Source organism: Neolamprologus brichardi, chromosome 23, assembly GCF_056152115.1.
Source record: "Neolamprologus brichardi isolate AB-2024 chromosome 23, ASM5615211v1, whole genome shotgun sequence".
NCBI classification, from domain to species: Eukaryota; Metazoa; Chordata; class Actinopteri; order Cichliformes; family Cichlidae; genus Neolamprologus; species Neolamprologus brichardi.
In genome coordinates this window covers 36,812,033-36,833,802 of record NC_142125.1, presented here as the reverse complement: position 1 = coordinate 36,833,802, position 21,770 = coordinate 36,812,033, and the positions used below count along the sequence as shown (strand labels likewise).

The 21,770-nt window shown below is 40.9% G+C and overlaps 1 protein-coding gene across 2 annotated transcripts in view; it reads right to left on the bottom strand.

Moving 5' to 3' along the window:
- Nucleotides 1–21,770, bottom strand: part of LOC102779280 (interleukin-1 receptor accessory protein-like 1-B) — a 331,658-nt gene that overhangs the window by 16,808 nt on the left and 293,080 nt on the right. For both annotated transcript variants that reach the window (XM_035909888.2, XM_035909889.2), the window contains exons 8-9: nucleotides 9,030–9,175; nucleotides 4,051–4,197 (exon numbers count right to left, since the gene is read on the bottom strand). In XM_035909888.2, the coding sequence (XP_035765781.1) occupies nucleotides 4,051–4,197; nucleotides 9,030–9,175 (293 nt within the window). The remainder of the gene's footprint in view (nucleotides 1–4,050; nucleotides 4,198–9,029; nucleotides 9,176–21,770) is intronic.

Here is a 21,770-nt window from a genome sequence, read left to right as displayed (position 1 = left end):
TTACCCCCTATTTTACGTACGTGCCTTGTTAGATGCAGATGCGATTGAATGCCAAGAGGTGGCGGTGAAGAGATCTAATAGACCGCGGCGTGCTGGGAAGTATCGGGGGTGGGGTGAGGGGGGGTCTCCTGAGAGCTCCAGAGGCAGAGTGCTGTGTCTTATTGAACCTGATCCCCTTCTAGTGGAGAGCAAATTGAAAATCTGTTTCTCTCTCCCAGCATTCACTCAGGTGGCGCAATTAAACGAGACAATTGCTGTTTGGCATTAAGTTCAAGGCGCGCCTTTTTTCCCCTCCCGCCACCCTTTCTTTTTTGTTTTTTGCTTTTTTCTCCCCCCAACACAAATGCCTCTGGGCCATCCATTACGGCAAAGACCCAGGGCCGGAAGCCTGACATAGCCAGAGGTAATGGCTTTCATTGAAACGTCTGATGTAGCAACCATCACAGTTAAGCAGAGCCGGGAGGGTACGAGGAGAGCAGCGGGCTACAGAATCCCTCCTTTTTTTACCTTTATAACTCTGTCTCTTGCTGACTCTGTTTCCACCGCGTGCAGTCCCTCAGCCTCTCTGAAGTAATCTCATTCTCCCTGAATTCATTGCAGGGCTGGTACTTCAGAGACTCATTACAGGGGAATCAAATTAAAACTTGCTCCTTGTCTCAGTTTGATGCATTCTCAAGCCAAGACTCATCTACCAGGCCCGATTTTTTTCCTGTTTTTTCCCCTGTGTACTATTGGTAATGGGGCCTCAGAGTTTATGTTTTTGTCTTGCACGCGGGGCGATGTGTTTTGATTCGCTTTATGGCGAATGTGCGGCTGAATATATTACCCTTTAGCTCACATGGTTTCTCACATGTGGTTTGCATTCATGAGGAATAAAAATGGACATCAGAAATCACAAGACTCTATTGCCTTAGAAATTAAAAAAAAATGCAGAAAGAATGCTGAAAGAACAAATTGCTGCTGTTGTGAGAATCAGGCTGCAAAATCCTGTTGCGCATAAGCTGCTGTGTGTCTGATAAACTTTTAGACGGTTAAATAAGACTGTTGTCACCAGGAAATCAAAAGGTAATGGACTTCTCTATTGTGACTGAAGCTACTGCGGCTGCAGTTAGAGAGGCTGTTGTGATCTTTGTAGTTTCCCTGGGTTTCTATTGTACTCTAAACGTCTGCCTGTGGCTTCTGTGTCAATGTCATGAAAACAAAACCTAGCTTTTAAATAGATACAGCCACCATGACTTTCGCCACTGGTTTTCAAATTTGGATTTTAGCATTTTGTTCACCCCCATGTTGGGTCTTTACCTTACAATATAAAGCACCTTGAGATAACTGTTGTTATGATTTGACACTTCAATATTAATAAAGTTGAATTGAATTGGATTTCTGGAGCTAGATGGGATGTCATTGGCTAATGCTAATGCTAGGTTAGTAAGCTACTGTTTAGCACTTAACTGAGTTTAAAATGCTCCAAAAGGGAGAAAGATCATAAAGATGTACAAGAGGTTTAATTCAATGACTTAAATTAGGTGTGAGCACCCTCCTAGTAAAGCTCAATTTTGAGGCTTAACATAGTTCACAAAGGTTGGTTCAGTGAACATTTAGCCTGTTTATAGCTAGCTTATAGTTAGCTGTTAAAAAATGTATTGCTATAGGCGTGTAGGCAGTGTTGCCAACTCCTCAGTAAGGAAAATCGCTATTGGCGGTCCTAAAAGTCGCTAGAAGTCGCTAAATGACGTCATCGCCTAATTTGCATAATTGGTCATGCTAATGTAATTGTAATCTATGTTGTTGGAGAGAGAAATAACATCGTGGAAGAGACATAAAGTGAGTAAAAAACGTCCTAAATGCATTTAGAATTTATTTAGAACTACAAATTAAATTTATTTTTAGCAATTATTGTTTTTTTAATGTCACAATTCCAACCCTGCTTCTTTACCCGGGCTTTGACCGGCAAAAGTGACCCGAAATAGGGACTCTGGTGGAGTTACTTTGTGTGTGTGTGTTTATAAGTAGTTTTAAACCTTGTGATCCTCAAAACAGCATAAGAGTAAAAGAAGAACTGACTGCGTTACAGCACCCGCTGCTTGTTGAGAGTAAAAGCGATATGCGCTTTCACGTCTTTTTTCAGACCGTCTAGGGGGTCTGAAAACTCGCTAAATATAGCGACAAAGTCGCTAAGTTGGCAACACTGCGTGTAGGTTCTCAGTCATCAGGGTCATGGTATTCTAAGGAGCTTGGAAAGAAAAGCTACTTAACTTCTTAATTGCTATAGAACCAAAACAGTTTCTTTGTTGAGCATTTTAACATGGGTGTCTGTGAGGACTGACTAATTTTAGAGGCGGCCTCAAGTGGCCGCATAAGGAATTGCACTTTTCATTGACTTCACTTTCTGATCTAGAACTGGCTTTATTTTGACATGTATTTATTTTCTTTGTTTGGCTTGCTGTGGTTTTTACTTTCTGACTTTGTTCTTTCTTCAGCTTCATTATTGTATGATTGTGACATCTCTGTATATATTTATCTGTGTGCTTTCCTTAGACGTTGTCAGTTTGTCAGGTTCCTTACTCCATTGCCTTTTCTGACATTTACAAAACCCAATGCAAAGACTTTGAATATCTCATCATCTACAGAATTAAATAATTCAGAGAATCTGGACAAATCTTTGTGTGCAAGAGACAAGGCTAAAAATCTGTTTTGGATGCCAGTGATCTTCGAGCCGTTGGTCAGCACTACAATAAAAGCACATCGTTCTGTCGTGGAAATCACTGCATGGACTCAGGAACACTTGCAGGAATCCCATATGAGCATAATCCAGAAATAACAGCATCTTCTCTTAGCTGAAGCTTGTTCAAAATGGAATGAGGCAAAGTGGAAAACTGTTCTTTGATCAGACGATTCATAATTTGAAGGTCTTTGTGATGTGATAAACATGGACACCACATCTTTCAGACTAAAGAGGACAGGAACCATCGACGCTCAGTTTGAAAGCCTGCGTCAGTGATGGCATAAGAGTAGACTCCAATGATTTAAATGGGCTGTCTGCAGTCCAGACTTTTCACCAACTGAAAACATCTGGAGTGTCATGAAATGAAAAGTTCAACCTGAGCTAATATGCTTTATGAAACACAAAAATGTCTACATTTAATGTTTAAATGTTGAAAGTAGGCGCCCAGAGGTTGAGCAGCAACTACTTGTGATTGGTGAAAAAATTCAGTGCAATCAACTGCTGTTTATTCTTCGTGACAAAGTGGTTATTGTCCTATATTTTACTCTTGTGAGCCGTTGAGAACTGTGAATAGATCGATGCCGTATAATCCCACAAAACAGCAGCTGTTTCAGTATAACCAAAAAACAGGTTTACAAGATAAGCAGCTCTGAATAAAGTGACAGTGACACGTTGGGTAACATGGTGAAAGCAGCATATGTGAACTACAAGCGTTCGCATTACTGGGTGAGTGGGTGTTAGTTACCCCATCTGCAACAGAATAATAATGGGGAAAAAAATACACACAGTGACTAAATGTCCCCTAAAATAGAAAGTACATCAGCAGCAGCTGCTGCCGCGCTCACAGTGCTTAAGTGATCAAGGCCGCGCTGTCCCCTTAAAGCTAAACTGTGCAGCTTTGCATGTTGGAGGCTCTGAAACGTAACCAGGGAAAACTGTTTGAACAATCCAGTCTCCGTTACCCAGAGGTTGTGCTTTGTTATATAAGGAAACAGCACCCTCAGCGTGAACCTTTTTTTTTTTTTTGTTAACAAAGACGACAAGAAAAGGAGCCACATCAAGGACGGTGATGCTGTTTCGGGGACAGTCTACTGCATATGGATTGAAAAGATTTGTGAATGAGAAACTATCGTTTGCTCCTCTCTGTGTTATTTATACTTAGAAAAGATGCATACATTTACATAAAACCGTGCCATGTGCAGCTTTAAGATATGAAAAATGGCTCCGGTGTTTTCTTAGGTGATATCGGTTCAGGTTTGGAGATTTGATTCACACTGAGGGAAAGGACTCGTCGCCAAATATTATTAAAATGAATAACAACATCTTACCTCCATCTATATCCTCGCTGCCGAAGTGGTTCCTGTAGAAGAGCATGAGCTCGATCCGGTAGCACTTGTACAGCGTCACGAGGCAGATGAGCAGCATCAGGATGGCTCCCAGACCTCCGGCAAGCTCCACAGTGTACATCAGCTCCGCTAGTAAGCCAAAACATAGGGTGGAGTGGGGATGGGGGGTAAAAAACAGAGAGGAGTGAGAGGAAAAAACAAGCAGGATATCCAGTCTTCCACAAAGTGCCAAAAATCAAACCCTGCAAAAATTTCTCTGATTTCCAGTAAATGTGGATAACACGGGTGCTTCTCATTAGCATTTTTCATGCCTTTCCTCCTTTGCAAATTGATCAGCAGTGCAATCAATTTCCCTTATTTCTCCAGAAAGCAACTGCTTAGACCGACTTGTTTCCAACTATCAATTAACCATCCTCCTTCTTTTATAATCCGTGGCTACTTTCAAGCTTTTTGTAATTTTCAGAAAAAAGTTAAACAGGTTTTTAAGATTTGAGGATTTTGTAATCACAATAGTCATTACGAGGTTTTGTTTCCCTTAAAAAAACAAAAAAATCATTTTACTGCAGACATTTGACTCTGCAAGACTACCTTTATTTTATCACAAATTCTTAGTCCTTTGCTTTTCTAATTCCCTTGTATTTCTTTTCTTTTACACTGTGGTGCACTGGAGCAGGTTTGTATCCAGTAACGGAACAGCAGTAAATAATTAATCAAGTGGTAATGCGTGACGCAGTCACGATGGTTAAAAAAAGCTATTTATTATTAAAGACTCTGTGAAATGGCTTTGTTGCACCTCCACATTTGTTTGCAAAAAAGGCTTTATGAGTCTCCCGTGGCTGCATTCATTCAGCGTGTGTTTGTGTCACTTTTTCTCGCTTTTCCTCTCCATCTTTTGCGTGTCGCTTATTGTGGCTGGACCGGATCCAGATGACACATAACTCAAAGCAGAATGAAAGTACAGCCAGTTCTATACCTGTCATTAAACGCCTCCTGGCTTGACTGGATAATAATAATAAAAAAAAGAAAACTCACACTGAGGCAACTAGTGCGACAATAGCATGTGACAGATCTGAGCACCGCGCTTATGAAGATCAGTTACATGAGAGCGGCTGCTGAGAGGTGAAGCTCCTGGCTGTTAGCTGAACTGCCCGGTACACAAACAGATCGAAGCAGCCTGCGCTTCCTGCCATCTGTCATCACTGCAGCCCGGCATTATCTCATGAAAACATGAGCGGACGCTAAATTCTAGGAACTTCACTGGTGATAATTCAGTTTTACGTTGATGTGCAAAAGTCTTGAGTCACCCCTCATTTCTTCATATTTTGCCAAGAAAATGAGAAATATGTGCAGTGATTTACTGTAATGTGAATGAACATGCATGGAAACGCAGGCAAAACCACTTTTTATACAATTCTAACAAGCTTGAAAGTGAATATTTGGTATGACCCCGTTTATTCTTGATCACAGCCTGAACATTCATTTCTTTAGTTAATCTTCAGGAATAGTTCCCCAGGCTTGTTAAAGGACATTCAGGGCTCTTCTTTGGATGTTGGCTGCCTTTTCTTCTGTTCTCTGTCGTGATGATCCCAAACTGCTTCATAATGTTGAGGTTCGAGCTCTGGGGAGGCCAATCCATGATTGGTGTTATGGTCATGCTGAAAAATGAAGATGTTACCAATCAGATGCTTTCCAGATGGTATTTCATGGTGAACCAAAATCAGATGGTACTTTTAAGAATTCAGTTTTTATAGAATCTCCAACACCACTGTCTAAAGTGCTCCTCAAACCATGACATAGCCTCCACTGTGTTTCACAGATGACTATGGACACTCGCTGTTGTACCTCCTCATAGACTTTTCATTTCATCACTTCATCAGACTTGTTTCCACTGATTTTCAGTCCAGTTCTTGTGCAATATGGCATACCTCAGTCTTTTTTCACTGTTTCCATTCCATAAAAATGCCGTCTTCACAGCCACACTTCCATTTTTGAGGCTTCAGCAAACCTGGCTCAACTAAAGGATCAGATGCATCTCTCATGTCCTGTGTCAGGTCTTTACTGGATTTTTTGTCCTGTTTCTTAAGAACATGACTTGACTCAGACATTGTGTATTTGCTGTAGGTAGTTTTTAAGGCCTGCCACTTTTATCCTCTACTTGTCGAATTTCCTCAAACTTTTTAAGGACACATTGCACACCGTGTTGAGATATGGCACGTTTTCTACAAATAACTCTTTCGGAATCACTCTGTTGGTGCAAAAATGCAATTTTATGCCAGTACAAATCAAAAACACTATTTAAAATGGGATCTTTGCAAATTGTCTGTCATGTGTAGACAACACCGGCTCATCCCTTGAGTTATGTCAGTGCCAAGTGGCTCAACTAACTAAAAATGGTCAGGTACAAGGACTGCACTACAAAGAAAAAAGCAGCTAATGTTCAAAGAAAAACAATGAAAGAGCTTCTGAAAGCCTGGAGAACTACTGCTGAAGTCTGGCTCCTTGGGGGTAAATAAATGAGCCTTAAAACTATTGCACAGAGTGTTTATCTACTCATGGTATCTTAAAAAAGGTCCATACAATGACATTATTCAGTCAGAGTTTGCCTCGGGCAAATTGAAGGTGATATGTCACACTACTGGACAATGGACTCAACCATTAGGCTGCACGGTCTAGTAAGTTGCCTTGAAATTCAGGTCGTTTGCTTTGTCTTTTCGTGCTCTTGTCTCATTTTCAAGGCTTTTTCTTTGTTACAGTGTTTTCTGTCCATCTTTTGCAGTTTTCTTATTGGCTACGCCTCACAAAATCTGGGTGGTCAGCCTTCATTGGCTGACTAATGGACAACAGTAAAAAACCTGGACTGACTGCAAAGCTGCGCATACACATAAACACGGACAGAGAGGCCTCGTGTGCATCACCATCCATCACGGACGCACGTTTAACCCCGCTGGACTGCGCGATGCCCGTCCCACTGCAGCGGCCATCAGGCTGACAGCTCGCGTGATGAAGGATGATGTTCTGGAGAGCTAACGAGCACGGCGCGTGCCGCTTCATCACGCCTGTCCCGCGTCGACCTTCAGCCAAACTCACGGACGAACATATGCGCGAGCGCAAAAAAAATACTCAAAACGAACGCGGGGAAGCATAAACACAGCTTTACCCCACTGAGTCTCAGACTTTCTCGCTTTGCCTCAGTTTCTGTCACTTTGGCCACCAAGTATCATCCCGACTTAGTTTTCTCTGAGAGAGGTGCCGCAGCTAACAAGCACCACGAGAACCCGGATCCCTCACTTCTTCTTTACCGTCCTTTCCCCCGCCACCCTCTCAGTCTGCCGTCCTGCCGTAGCGCCCACCGCTTCTCCGCTCAGATATCTGGACAGAATAACGAGCCAGCTGCTTCTCAAGCAGCAGAGATTACAGCAGAGGAGGCCAATTCTTCTCTGCCTGGCATCCATATTGTAGCAGCGCTGCAGAGGGACAGATTAAGACAAATTAGCTCCTGACGACTAGAAGGCTGGATTTGATGGAGCCACATGGCATCGGGCAATTCATCATCTCGTTCTCTTGCCCCCATTTCTGCATCTCTCATCGTCTAGGGATGTGGATGAAAAGAGGGATGATGAAAAGGCGAAGCACTCATTCAGTAGCAAAATAAAATTTGGAAACCTGAACCTGCTGCTCTTCACTTTAACAAATGGAGAATCTACGCTGAACTTCCAGTGCTGGGAGCAATTTACTGTCAGTGCTGCCGATGTTGTTAATGCTGGGAGAATTCCAACTTCTCGAAGCAAGAAGAAGTGGAAATAAGGATGCTAAGACTTCATGCTATGCATATTCTGACTGATGCGCCATGATTATCTACAACGAGGGGAAAGAGTACAGAGTGCTGTTTTCAGCTCCACGACACAAGTGAGGAGACGCATTTTAGAAAAGCAGTGTTAACACTAACTAGTCCTGCATGGAACCTGCGCTCTACGGACGCAGCACAAAACCCCAAACAACACTGAATTGAGTCAATTTCATGTGGTCTCGCTATGCTGCGAGAGGACAGGGCTAATCTTCCCCTGTTTATTCTGAGATTCGACTTTGCAGCATAAGCCCCTTTAATATAGCAAATGGAGGGGAACTGGGCTGGCATCAAAGCTGGATCCAAAGCAGTAGGCTTAAAAGAGAAGAGAAATATCTTACTATGTTAATGTATTCAATGCTGACAACTTTAAGGATGCAAAGACACCTCCCCCCCCCTCGCTTCCTCTGGCCTTGCCTAATAAAAAAATATGAAAAAAAGACTTACATAACCACACTGAAGATCTGCATCTCTCTAAAAAAATCATCATGGAATCAACTTTCAAACAGTCGATCCTCAGTGAGGCGAAATCATAGGGAAATTTAAAAAAAAGTTTGCTTGGATAAAAACCCTGGAAGCGGGGAAGGGGCGGAGGAGACAGTCGCCAGTGATGAAAGATGAGAAAATGAGTGAGAGTTCAGCGATCAAAGGAGGATTTGTGTGTTGGGAGAGGTCACTGCCAGACACTCAAACAGCTTGTCTGGCATCACAACACCAAAGGCTGCCTCTCTCAGTAAGTAATTTCTCTTTCTCTCTCTCCCCCACGCAAACTGATGCTTCCTCAGGCTGAGGTGGATGAATAGGCTTTATGCACTATCCACCAAACTGTCCTATTTTCTTTCCCCGCCCGAGGCAGGAAACAACTGGTCAACTCCCAGGATCCCGCCAGTAGTTCTTCTTATTACTTGGTGAACTGCTGCAGGAGATTCTCTCCACTGTCAAGAGTGGAAGCCTGTGGTATTAAATGATGCTCTTGTCCTGGAAAGCTGTAACATCCTATTATTAAATATAAAGGCTACTCTATTCATCTGCTAGATTTATGTTGAAATGCACTTCCTGATTTAAATACCAATTTTTCTTTTTCCAGCTTGCACGTGAATCTGTGAGCTTGGCTCACCTTTCTTGACGAGTTGGACGTTGGCCTGTCGCCGCCCGTTGCCATTCTCCACGTAGCAGGAGTAGTTGCCCAGGTCGGCCTCCTCCAGAGACTCGATGGTCAGAGAGATCGAGACCTCCTGCTCTCCCAGGTGCTCCCGGATTGTCCTACAGGGGGGAGCAAAGAGCAAATGAACAATAAGCGTGTGCAAGTTGGTGAAAATGAATCTCCTTAGGCTGGTAGTGTGCTTCGCAGTGAGTAACAGAGCAGGGCGGGGGCCGGGTAAACAAATGTTAATATAGTCATTAGTTTAATGACCCAAAAAGCTAGCTAATGGGGACTTCTGCTGAAGACCAGACACTTTATTACCTGAGCAGGACGCTATTTGTTTAATGTTCTTGAATTATTCCCACAAAAAACATCTAAAAGCAAGGTTTGATTATAAAGCAGTCAAAGTAATTGGTTAGTTTATTTAGGTGCTTTATTGAGTAAATGTAGATAACTCCCTGTTTTGGCTTTTATTGGCCATATCTTTAATATTTCGGTTCACTCTCAACACTCTTATCAACTCCACTTTAGTCATTACTTCTGTTTACATTAAAAAAAGCAATAATAAACCTGCTATGCTGTTTCTGCCCTGCAATAAAATGGCATAAAATAGTGTGTTACTGGAGTATTTCGCTACAGGATGCAGTACAGACCAAAACAGAAGCAATGCGGTGTCCTAGAACCCAACTAGCAGCATTGCTCTATGCTAGATGCATAAACTGGTATTGCAATGGGGTTATAAGATGTTGCACTGACCCAAGCTGATCAAAAACATCAGTTATTGAAGCTTTAAATGTGGACTGTTTAATTATTTGGTCTCTTGGAGACAATATAACAAGTTAAAAATGCGCTGGGAAAATGTTGGTGAAGAGATGTGCAGATGAAGTATGGCTTCGAGGTTTGTTTTCATCAATTTTATTAATTTGTTGCTGTAACCTCAGCTGTGTAGTTGGCTGGTTAATGGTGGTTCTTTGTAAAAGGAGTAAGATTAGCTGTTAAGAGACCTCACCTCAATTTTATCTGTTCAGAGCATGCTTCATCCAACAGACAAAGAACAGCAGCAATAATCAACAGCAAAACCCCCGTTCACATGCACAACCTCATTAAAAAATTACAATTGAAATATTCATTCAAATTAAAATAATTCATGATTTTATTAAATATAATTGCATTTTGAATTGGATGACAGCAGCACGTTGAAAAAAAAAGCTGGGAGAGGGTCATGTGTTGTAGGAGTAAAATGTTTCTCCATTGTTGTCTGGTAAAGGATTTCAGAGTCATAGTTCAATAATGATTAAGTCCTGTCTTTATTGTTTGTTTGACTCCTACATATTAGCAGGAAAACACTTGACTGCGTAGCTGCCTAATGTTCGAGTGTCCTTAAAAGTCAGCTTCTAACTTGTGTAATTACTGTTTTGATAACTTTGTCTGTCTAAGGCTAAAAAGAATAAAAAACTTCCAAGGCTTACTAACAACTTTTTTACTAGACCAGTGATAAAGCCACTTTGTTATGTACAAAAACTGCTCGTTCATGCAAATATCTAACCAACCAACCAATCGCAGGACAGCAACTCAGTGCATTTAACCGAGTGGGTATGGTCAAGACGGCCCATTGAAGTTCAACAAGACCAGATTGCTTCAAGATGATGGGAAGGCTCAATAACTCAAATAGCAAGTCATTACAACCAATATATGCAGAAGAGCATCTCTGTGCTTTCATGTAGATGGGCTACAGCAGCAGAAGACCACATCTCATTCCCAGTCAACTAAGAACAGGAAACTGAGCCTACAATTTGGAAAAACTTAGCCGGGTCTGATGACGCTTGAATTCTAATGCAGCAGATGGTACAGTCAGACTCCAGCTTTGGCCAAGTGGCAGTGTCATAAATAATTGCCTGCTTCCTTCATTTTTCTTACATTTTAAGAAACCGCTACAGAAAGTGTTTGCCTGGTGCGGCGAGGCAGATATTGTAGACTTTTGGAGCTAACTCACTCCAAAGTCTCTCCTCTCTGCTTTGGACCCAAAACATAAGACAGCGTTGGACTTTTGAGGTGCCAACGTGATGATGAAAGGCTGATTTGCTGTTTGAGTCAAAGGCAAGTGTTGAACATGAAATGTCTGATGGTGGACAGATTCTATCAATTAATCAGGAGAGATCGGCTAATGCTTTGCTGTCAAAAGCTTTTGGACTTTTGGTTGGTAAAATGAAGCTAAGATACAGATTGTTTGGTAAAATTTCAGCAACATCATAACTTCAAACATGCTTTCGAGCAGGGATTCTAGCTGCCTCATTACTGACTGTGAAGTGTACATAAAAGTAGCGCCTGAAAGCTTTTAACAAGTTTGTTTGAGACAATGAAACAAAAGGAACAGAAAGAATTCTGACTCAGAACGTGCAGGGCTGAAAGGGTACACGTTTTCTTATTCCAGTGTTTGCAGCTTTGAAAACACAGACTCCAAATACAAATGCTAGATCAGAAAAAAACAAAAACAAAATTAAAGTCAAAAAGTCATAAGAGAGAATATTGACTCTTTAATAAAATATCTTCTTACCAAAAGGTTCACCCCAAGTAAATCTGAATTCTGTCTACAGCGTGCATCTTAAAATCCATAAATCATGATCTTGGAATTGCTTCTGTCTGGGAAGAGTGCAATTCTGAGACACTGTCTGAGATAAACTATGCACTTTATACCTATAAAGTGCAAACTATTTTTCCCGAGTTCTAAAGACCAGGCATCTACAATAGACACAACCTCAGCTCAGTTCCAAGCTCTACTTTTTCCTGACATAAAGTATGTGCTAGCAACTTTTTTAGATGGTAGCATTTTAGCGCATCAGTGGAACAAAACTACATGAAGGTAGGAGCTGCCCGTCCGTGACTGCCGATAAGCAAACACCATATGAGTCATGACACATTTCCCTCATGAAAATTACTGCTCTGTTGACTCGCTGAGGCTCTTGACGTTGATTGCTTGTGACACATTGGTATGGGGATAATAGTGTGACTGTCACGATGCACTACAGCACCGACCTATCACACACATTTTGCCAGAAGGTTTAGCGAGATGATGTTTCTGTTACAAAGTACTCCCTTTTCTAGAAATCTATATACTCTCCCACATTACAAACAGCGTGTGCAAAGAGTAGAATCCATTGCTTCGACTATTTGATCACAGTTGGTGTACTGGAGAAACACTCTGATACTTGAAAGCTTATTTTCTTTTTCTCTTGGCAGGATATTGTGTTCATTAGCATAAAATGGATTTTCACAGCCTTCTCTTCATTATCATTGTCTTCCTTGTTTAAGAGAGGAGAAAGAATGGTGTCATACTGTAGCTAAGTGGCTTCAATGAGAGGCACTGATAGGAAGAGTTGACACCAAAACCCTCAAAGTGTCGAGGTATAGTCTCATAAATTTGAACAAAGTAAGCACTTTTTCCAACTAAGCTGTTCTGTACAAGAGCCTGGCTCCTATTTAATAATCTCCGGTAAGAGGTAAATCCCTTTTCAGCTTAGAAATCAGACCATGTGGCTTTTCTCAGAAAAATTCAAAGCTTCAGAAAGTGAGAGAAAATAACACTATTAATGCGTGGGTCTATATTTAAGGGTGAAAAATAAAAATAACCTAAAGTTTAACATCAGCCACCAAGAGAAACAGTCTCACATGACGGCCTCATAGGAGACTTCCACAGATCACTAGAGTCATTTCGTAGCATCTCACTATCGCACTATGTCAGTGGAAAAATTCCACCTCCACCATGGACATGGTGCCAGTGTTTGTGATTTGAGCATTTGAGCTTTTTGAGGACCAACTCATATTTCAAAAAGTTTGTACGAGCACAGTATGAGATAATAATACCGTAAGATAATCATGGTGGACAAAGGCCAGGCTGCCTCTCCCAGGCACTGGTAAATTCCTTCCTCTCCAATTCCACTAAAGTTAGGTTCCCACTTTGAGCACCAGCACTTTAATAGTAAACCAGTGCTAAACATTTCTTTGGTGTTAATGCATCAAAATGGTTATAAATGAGTCACTTTGTTGGTGGAGAAGAAATAAAACGTAAGTGAAATGGTAGAAGAAATATCAAAATATCAAGTTTTATTGATTTAATTGAGCTCATCAGTCATCAAGCATATTTTCAATGTGATAGACATAAAAAAGCAACTGAAAAGCAGTGCGTGTATGTCTGTTCCCTAAGTTTATCAATGTGAGTGAACATTTACAAGTTGGATATATCGGGCATAGTAATTTATGGCGACATTACGCCTATGTTACTTGTACTGGTATGCTGTTAATATGTTACATGTACGCTATGTCAGTGCTTCCCAACCACTGTGTTGCGGCACATAGGTGTGCCGTGAGAAATGATCAGGTGTGCCATAGAAGATTATCTAGTTTCACCTGATTGGTACTCTAAGCGGCTGGCGTGAGAAACAGGCAGAACAATTACATTCTCTTACACTAGAGGGCAGTACCACTTCTTGCTCCAATTAAATGGGTTGCCAACTGCCAGTAAAACAGAAGAAGAAATGACATAGTCATGCTACAAGTGAGACAACGCAGCGCACAATAGTAATAGGTGAATATTTAAAAAGTAAAAGTATTCAGTCTGATCTTGGTCCTAGAACTCCGAGCCAGGTGAAGGCCCTAGCATAAGTAGTGGTCAGAGGAAAGAAAAAAAAGGTATACTTGAGACAATTCGGGCAAATTCCGCTATGTCTAGTACACAGGGCTTTTTCTAATGTGAAAAATGTGCCATGGCTCCAAAAGGTTGGGAAACACTGCGCTATGTGTATGTTATTGTTCGCAAATACATTTTGCCAAACAATTTTTACTGCAGTGACACTTTAGGGTGACTAGAATGTGACACTAATTGTGCCCATAACTGGTTACTTTGTCTTACACAATGAATATAAATATAAAGAAAATCAATGTTTTTATTGTCATTTTTTTGGTGTTCAGCTATTTCTTACATCTCATCTAACCTTTATCACATCTCACTATATACACACGATAAAAAGCAAAACATACACGTCTGTGTATCGATATGTCAGCGAAGCAAACAAGTGGCGCAGTCCTGGTAAATCATTTCCATAGTCGTCATTATCCCACTGAGATGCCCCTGTGAGTTCTAAATAACACCCCAGATATTGTCACTAGGTGCCTACATTTTCTTATGTAGTCAAGGCCGTGCATCAACATCCATATTAACAGAATTACGTGTTTAGGAGACCTCAGATTATATAGCAGCCATGTGAACTGGTGCATCTACAACCAAGCCTAGCTGTAACCAGACAGAGCAGAGACACTGGACCCATTATTTCTGTTCTCCAAGAAGGCACAACCTCAGCTACATGAGCTATGATATGATGATGTGAGATGGCAGGGGCTAGTGGGTAAAAAGAATGCCTACTGGTAATATCTATGGAAGTGATTACAGATGATAAAAACCATTTAAATGGATTGAGAACATAAACAATGAGTGTCTTCCATAACAGGATACCTGACCTCCAGTCAGTCCATTTCACAGTTAACCAAAATTAGCATAAAACAGGTACTAAACAAAACTTTGGAAAATAAAGATCAATGTCTACTTATAAAGCCTGTTTCGGAGCAACTGCTATAAACGAAAAGACAACAAGAAAACAAAGCTCGTTAAAAGAGCAAAATCTGTCCTGCTGTGCTGTTGTGAAAAAACAGGCGTGATATACGAGCAGATAATCTTTTTAAGGTTACCAAAATTACAGCTATTTCTAGCCCCTGTTTAATGACGCATGGGGCTAATAGCACAAAAAGGTGTGAGTGCCACTTGAGCATTTGTCTGCTGCATGCTGCAGGGTATTTGAATATGAAAACTCATCTAATTCTTGTTGATCAATGAACAAGCCAAACAAAGCAGACTGGGAAGTGCTGGGAGGATAAAGAATAACTATAATACAGCCACTGCTGCCATGGCAATATCTTACATTAGCTTTACAAAGTGCTGCTAATAATTGGTGTCCCACATAGAAATTATCACTCTGCAGAGAAACTTCTTTTATTGACCATGCACAGAGAAGAACTATTAGAGGTAACCATTTTGCAGCTACGTGGACTTATAGCAGCTTCATAAAACCTAATAATGAAGTTTTACTTTTTAAGCTGGTCTCCAGCAAATATAGCAGAAAGCTTAGCTCCTGGGGTAAAGGTTATGTGAGTATATAAGGTAATTCTTTTAGGGTTTTCTCACAGTGCCTGTGAGCTCATCGTTCTCCATTGAGAGGCCAGTCGGGCAGATATGACAGGAGATCACAAGGCTGAGATATAGATCCATGCTGATGGTTTTTTAAAGAGGCGGCACCCATGTGTAACTCAACACAGATTGAAACACTTGAGGTGTTGGCAAAGGAAAAAAATTCATCTTTGTTTACCAAAAACACTCATACCCATCATACTTGTTACTGAAAGTCTTAAGTGGAGGTCTAAGTGAGTTCCTGGAAAACAGGAACCGTGAAGTGTGAACACACCCACACATACATCTGCCAGGTCCCTGGCACTATCTCGGGGTCAAAAAAACATCTTGGTGTTTTATGACTTAATGTTTCAAGGGGTAAGTCTACCAAAGACCTGACATCAGTTTCAATGTAAACTGTTTGGAGTAAAAATAAAAAACCCCACAAAAACCACAAACTGTTTTCTAACTCAGGTACACTTCGGTAAATCGGGTTCACCTGAAAACAAGGGCAAGGGTCTGTGGCCTATGTGATGGAAAACTACAGCAGAAGTGAAAGCACACGCCACGGTGGCTGGGAGGCAAAATATTGCATCATTATTCATCTCGAATATGAGTAAACATCACATATTAGCCTGAAACACTACATCTGAAAGGTTGATTTGAATTACTGTAGATCAGAGCTGATCTGAAATGTAATATTTTATACAATGACAGATCATCCAATGTGCATACGATTTGTGCTGGCATGCATGTGCAGCGCTGTTGCATCAGTAAGTGGTAGGAGTGCTCCACTTTTCAAACTGTCAGATAATGTTGGCAAAGGACTGTTATTTCTACTCTGCACAGCTGTGAGACTGGATATTCTTATGTGCAGAGCAAGATTTGGGAATATATACATTGATGTGCACACTTGAAAATGTACATATGGATGTTTGAAAATTCATTTAACCAAAATCTGAGAACCTTGATACAAATTAGGTTACTTTTTAAGAATATACCCGAAATTGATGGGAAAGGTCTCCCCCAAGAAGAAGCTACTATGAGTTCAGGAATGGCTCAAGGACTCCAAAAGGTCTCCAAAGTCCCCAGAAGCTGGAAGAAACCTGATCCACCACCACGCAACCTACAGAATACCAAGGATCCCCTACCAATGTACTGGTTTAAGGGCACCCCGATAGCTCAGCTGGTAGATTGTACGAGTTTGAGTCCACCCTTGTGTATTTATTGCATTTCATCCCTTCTCTGTCAATGCAGCTTTCCTCATCCACATACAATGTGCATAACACTAAAGGACACACCCACACAAGGCCAGATGGTTCAGTTTTAAAGTTGTAACTAAGATTTCTGACATCGGCATATCTAGTAGAGTTGAAACAACCCAAGCCATGTACCCTACCTGGTATCTGAAAAGACTGGAGAGAATATGTCTGCCTGTTTTCTCTTTGAAGGCGTGAACATTTCCCAGAGAGGCTGGAGAAGTAATTTCGGATGGAAATCTGGGCTGCTGAACCGATACTGTTGCTTAGTGACAAGCATGGTGAGAATTATTTGTGTTTGTCAAGGTAAAGGTCAACTGGTAGGTGGTAGAAGTGCACAGGTGTTGAAACAGATTTTACAGTAAATCAAGAGATGTTTAATTCCACGCTTCCTCTCAACATCTGGCTAGGGAACCAAGCATATAATAACTATAATAACTATGATTTTGTTTTTGCCGTACTGTTTTATGGGGTATTTTTGGAAGGAATAATTTTATATTGTGCTTAGATGAGAATTAATTCTGCACTTGGCTAGCTTCGCTCAGGAGAAGTAAACTACCATATGTGTAATTTTTGTCTTTCTGTTAAGCTAAGCTGGTGGTTCCAACCCTAAATTCCCCATTAAACAAGTCAATTAACTACTTAATATATCAAAAATGATATCAAATCAGGCATGTGAACATGGTCATAATGACCTACTGAAGTTTAAACGAAGTATCAGAATGGAGGAGAAAGGTGATTTAGGGGACTTTTAACCTGGCATGGTGGTTGGTGTCAGAGGTTGTTTTATTGGGATTTTCCCACACAACACAACAATCTCTAAGGTTACAGAGAATGGTCTGGAAAACAGAAAATATCCAGTGAGCAGCAGTTCTCTGGGTGATATTGCTGTGTTGATGCCAGAGGTCAAAGGAGAATGACCAGCCTGCTTTAAGCTGATACTGATGTACTGATAGGTACTGAAAGTACCTCAAAAAACCACTCTTTAAAATCAGGGTATGAAGAAGAGCATCTCTGAATGCAACATGCGGAACCTTGTAGCAGAGGGGCTACAGCAGCAGAAGACCACACCAAGTGCCACTCTACATTGTAAATACCCTGACTATACTCACTGATTAACTTAGCAAAGCTAAGATATCTGTTTAGCTTTTGCTAAGCTAACACATCTATACTTTGGGTCTTTCTAAGCAATTAGTTCCACCTTCATATGGAGAATTTAATAATTCTACATATATTAAAGTACTAAATCTCATATGCACTGTATACACTTCAACAAAGGTTTGTATTATTAGGCTTTTATTTTCAGACGGTACTGAGCAGTGCTGAGTTTGCAGCACTAATAAGCAGAGACCCTGGACGGTGTAAGTACCCTGATTTCCCATGATATATCCAAGAACGTTAATTATAGTTAGAAAATGAAATGAAATTTTACACTTGAACTGCTACTCAAAAGGGTGCTGTATGGCCTTACACCGGGGGACTGAAACTTCTTCTGGTTTCAAACTTCGGCAGCACGGTCTTTAAGTCTGCATTCTGTGCTGCGTCTTCTCACAGATCCATGAAGTCATGTTCTGCAGCCACAATTTTTTTTTATCAACCCTGAATCTCAGTGGTGAAACATTGTGCCAAAAGCTCCATTTTATGTATTACAGGCGGCCCTTAAGGGAATACTCCGGTGTGATTAATTTCCATTTCAAAGCTAAAAGCTCATGGAATGATGTCAGCGAGTGGGTTTGAAGTGGTGCAAACTCAAATGGGAACAAAAAAAATGAAATAAATAATAATGCTCAGAGGGAGACAGCATCTCACAGTGGCACACAACAAAAATATGTGTTTTTAAAAACTTGAATGCGTGTATACTCCTCACGTCTGAGCCTGCACACACACACACACCTTCCGGTCACGGTTTTGATTTCTTGCCTTGTTACCTCATTTGACTATCGTATGAAAGCAGGTTTCTAACTGCATGCGGTGAGCCACTCACTATTCCATCTTCTCATCTTTATTATACCACCTACGCAGTGTCGCCACCTGCCAACCCCCCTCCCCCTCCACCTCCACAGTCCCCTTAAATCCTGTAGGCTCTAATTGGCCCGGTGTCCTTCACGACAGAGAGTGGTGCTGAGAGCTGGACGGAGCATGCTAGCAGGCTAATAGAGACATCTCGAAATGCCAGGTCACTGACTGGGCCGCTAACTCTCCTCCCAGCCTTGTCACGCTGCTTATGGTTAACCTTTTCTTTACATAGCATTTGTCGACAACAAGAATTTTTCTAGTCATACGTGTGGTCCGTGAACGGGGTACATCGGGGCAGGATACCAAACACACATGCTATGTGGTTTTTGCAATACAGACATGAGTAACAACGACAAATATAAGTTTGACAAATAAAAAGAGTGAACTATCTCTTCGCTTTTATTGATTCAAAACCATTAATTGAATTAAATCAATCTATGTTTTTGACAGTAGTTTTCAATCTGTAATTGAATTACAGCTAAAGGAATTCAGTGTATTTATACTGTGTCTTCTTGTTACCCTTATCTGAATTCCCCTGTGATGACAGCAAAGCAAAGAAACCCATTCTTAAGGATTAAGAATTTCCTCTTCGCTGCTACAATTACTTCTTGCCTGCAATTTTTTTAACCACACTCGACTGTGACCACAGTCACTGCACAAATACATTATGCTCAGCGTGCATTAACTTAGAAGAGCTGTCTTTTCTTCTTTCAACATATTTACTATGTATATTTGATTTTTTTTTAAGGTTTTATAATCCTCTTCACAAAATCGGTGTAGTACTGTCTTGAGTAATCCCTCATTTCTTGCTGCAATCACTACTTACTTACAATTGAACAAGCTTGAAAGTCAATATTTGGCATGGCCACCTTTATTCTTCATCACAGTCTAAACTCGCTTTCTTTAAGCAGTCTTCAGGAATAGTTCTCCAGGCTTCCTGAAGGACGTTCAAAGCGTTGGCTGCCTTTTGCTCTGTTCTCTGTTAAGATGATCCCACACTCCTTTAATAATGTTTAGGTCTGCGCTCTAAGGAGGCCAATACATGACTGATAATGTTCCATTGTTTGATTCAATGTCAATCAGTTGACACTGATTTTCAGTGAATTTCTAGTTTAATGTCCCAGTTTCCCTTCTTAAGAGAAGGGAGAACTTCTTAACAGAAACCTTTCCATTCATACAGTTTCTGATAAGGTTTCAGTGAGCAGTGGATGGATCATCTGAAGTATCAAATGCATCTTTCAGATTGTGTGTCAGGTTTCGCTGGATTTTGTTTTTCCCCATTTCTGCAGTTTCCTCATTTTTTAAAGGACACACTGCACACCATACTGAGATATGACAGGTTTTTAGGTAATAGCTCTTTGGGAATCACCTTGCTGGTGAAAAAATGCAGTTTTATGGCTGTCAAACTGTTTTATCTTTGGTACTTTTCATGGGTTCAACTAAAGAAATGGATTGTTTTTAATGTGTTTTTGCGACAAGCTGTTTAGCAAGTACCTAAAGATACAATTGGTTCTGAAGTTGTCTGTTATGTGTAGACAGAACACTGGTTTAGCTCCTGAGTTAGCTGCCTTTGCTAAGCTTGAATGATTCCTAGGTCAAGTTGCAACAAAGAAACAACACAAACATTCCTCTGAAAATGGTCAGGTATAAGGACTGGACTGTAAGTGAGTGGAAAAGCAGCCAGTGTCCAAAGAAAGCCTGGAGAACTATTGCACAAGACCATTTTTTTAAATTACAAGAAAGTCTGGCTCCTTGGAAGCATAATACAAAGAAATAAAGGTTGGCTCATGACTTTTGCACAGCACTGTATATCCTGTGCTCTATCTTTATATTGATCTGAGATGTTTAATTAAACTGTTGCTACATCCTACTAACTTGATGGTTTCCACTGTTTCACGCGTTATCTTTTAATAGTCTCGGCGGTCGTGTATTGATGATGAGGATCGATTATTCATTTAAGAAGAGTGAGCACTTTGCTCTGGATTTCGATTGACCTTCACCGCTTGAAGATCAGTGCATAATCTTGAACAAAAGTACAGCATTGGTGTAATGGTCTGCCCTTGTTAGTCCATCAAACAACAAAACTGTGACCTTTTCTCAGGCCTGTGATTAAGCAAAGATCAACCATGCTGCAATTTTGGCAACATCACAGACAATATGAGCCATCTGAGGCTGTAATCCACCCAGCTGACAGTATTTTACGTGCCAATTATAAACTGATTTAACTGCACGACATCAACCCACTGGTTAACTGGCCACTTCATTATGTACACTCGTTCAACTGCTCATTAAAGCAAATATCTAATTAGCCAAACATGAGCCACAAACTAAAAATATTTAGGCATGTAGACATGGTCACGAGGGTGTGCTGACTGGTGACTTTGAATGTGACATGTGTTAGTGGCAGACAGGCTGCTTGAGTAGAAACTGCTCATCTGCTAAGACTTTTTAAAGGGAGAGTGTCAAAAAAGAAAACACCCACTGAGTGAAAATCTAGGAACAAAATAAATTGCAGATGGGCGAGAGCAGAGAAGCGTGGTCAGACTTGTTTTGAGGTAATAGATCAGTAAAATAAGTCAACTCTTTACCAGCAAGGTATGACAAAAGAGCATCTTAGTATATCAAACCTAGAAGCAGGATGGACCCATCCTGTCCTGTAGCAATTTAGGCTGCTGGCACAGTAAGCAGTATTTCCAGGCACCCTGTGGGCACCCTTGTACCAGCCGTGAGGCATTAATATGCCAAAGCTTCCTGTGTATCAGTGTTGACCATATCTATCCCCTTTTCAGAAGGATACCATCTCACAAAGCTCATATCGTACACCGATCAGCCATAACATTATGATCACTGGCAATAACACTGATTATCTCTTCATCGTGGCACCTGTTAGTGGGTGGAATAAATCAGGGAGCAAATGAATATTCTGTCCTCAAAGTTGATGCGATGAAGAAATGGGCAAGCGCATCTAAATACGGTCATTTCTAGCTCCAAAAACCCAATACGGTGGTGGCCAAATAGCTTTGAGTTTAAGGGGTTTCCTTAACCTATATGTGATGGTATATTACCTAAATCTATCTTTTATATACAGTCTATAAGTAGAATAGCGGATTTGCATGATGGCAATGCTGCCCATAAATCTACAGCATTAGGACAGTTATTAAGCTAGAAAAGGGGTTTCTATTCAACAAAAGCAAGGTGTATGTGTATGTGTAGGTATATGTAATA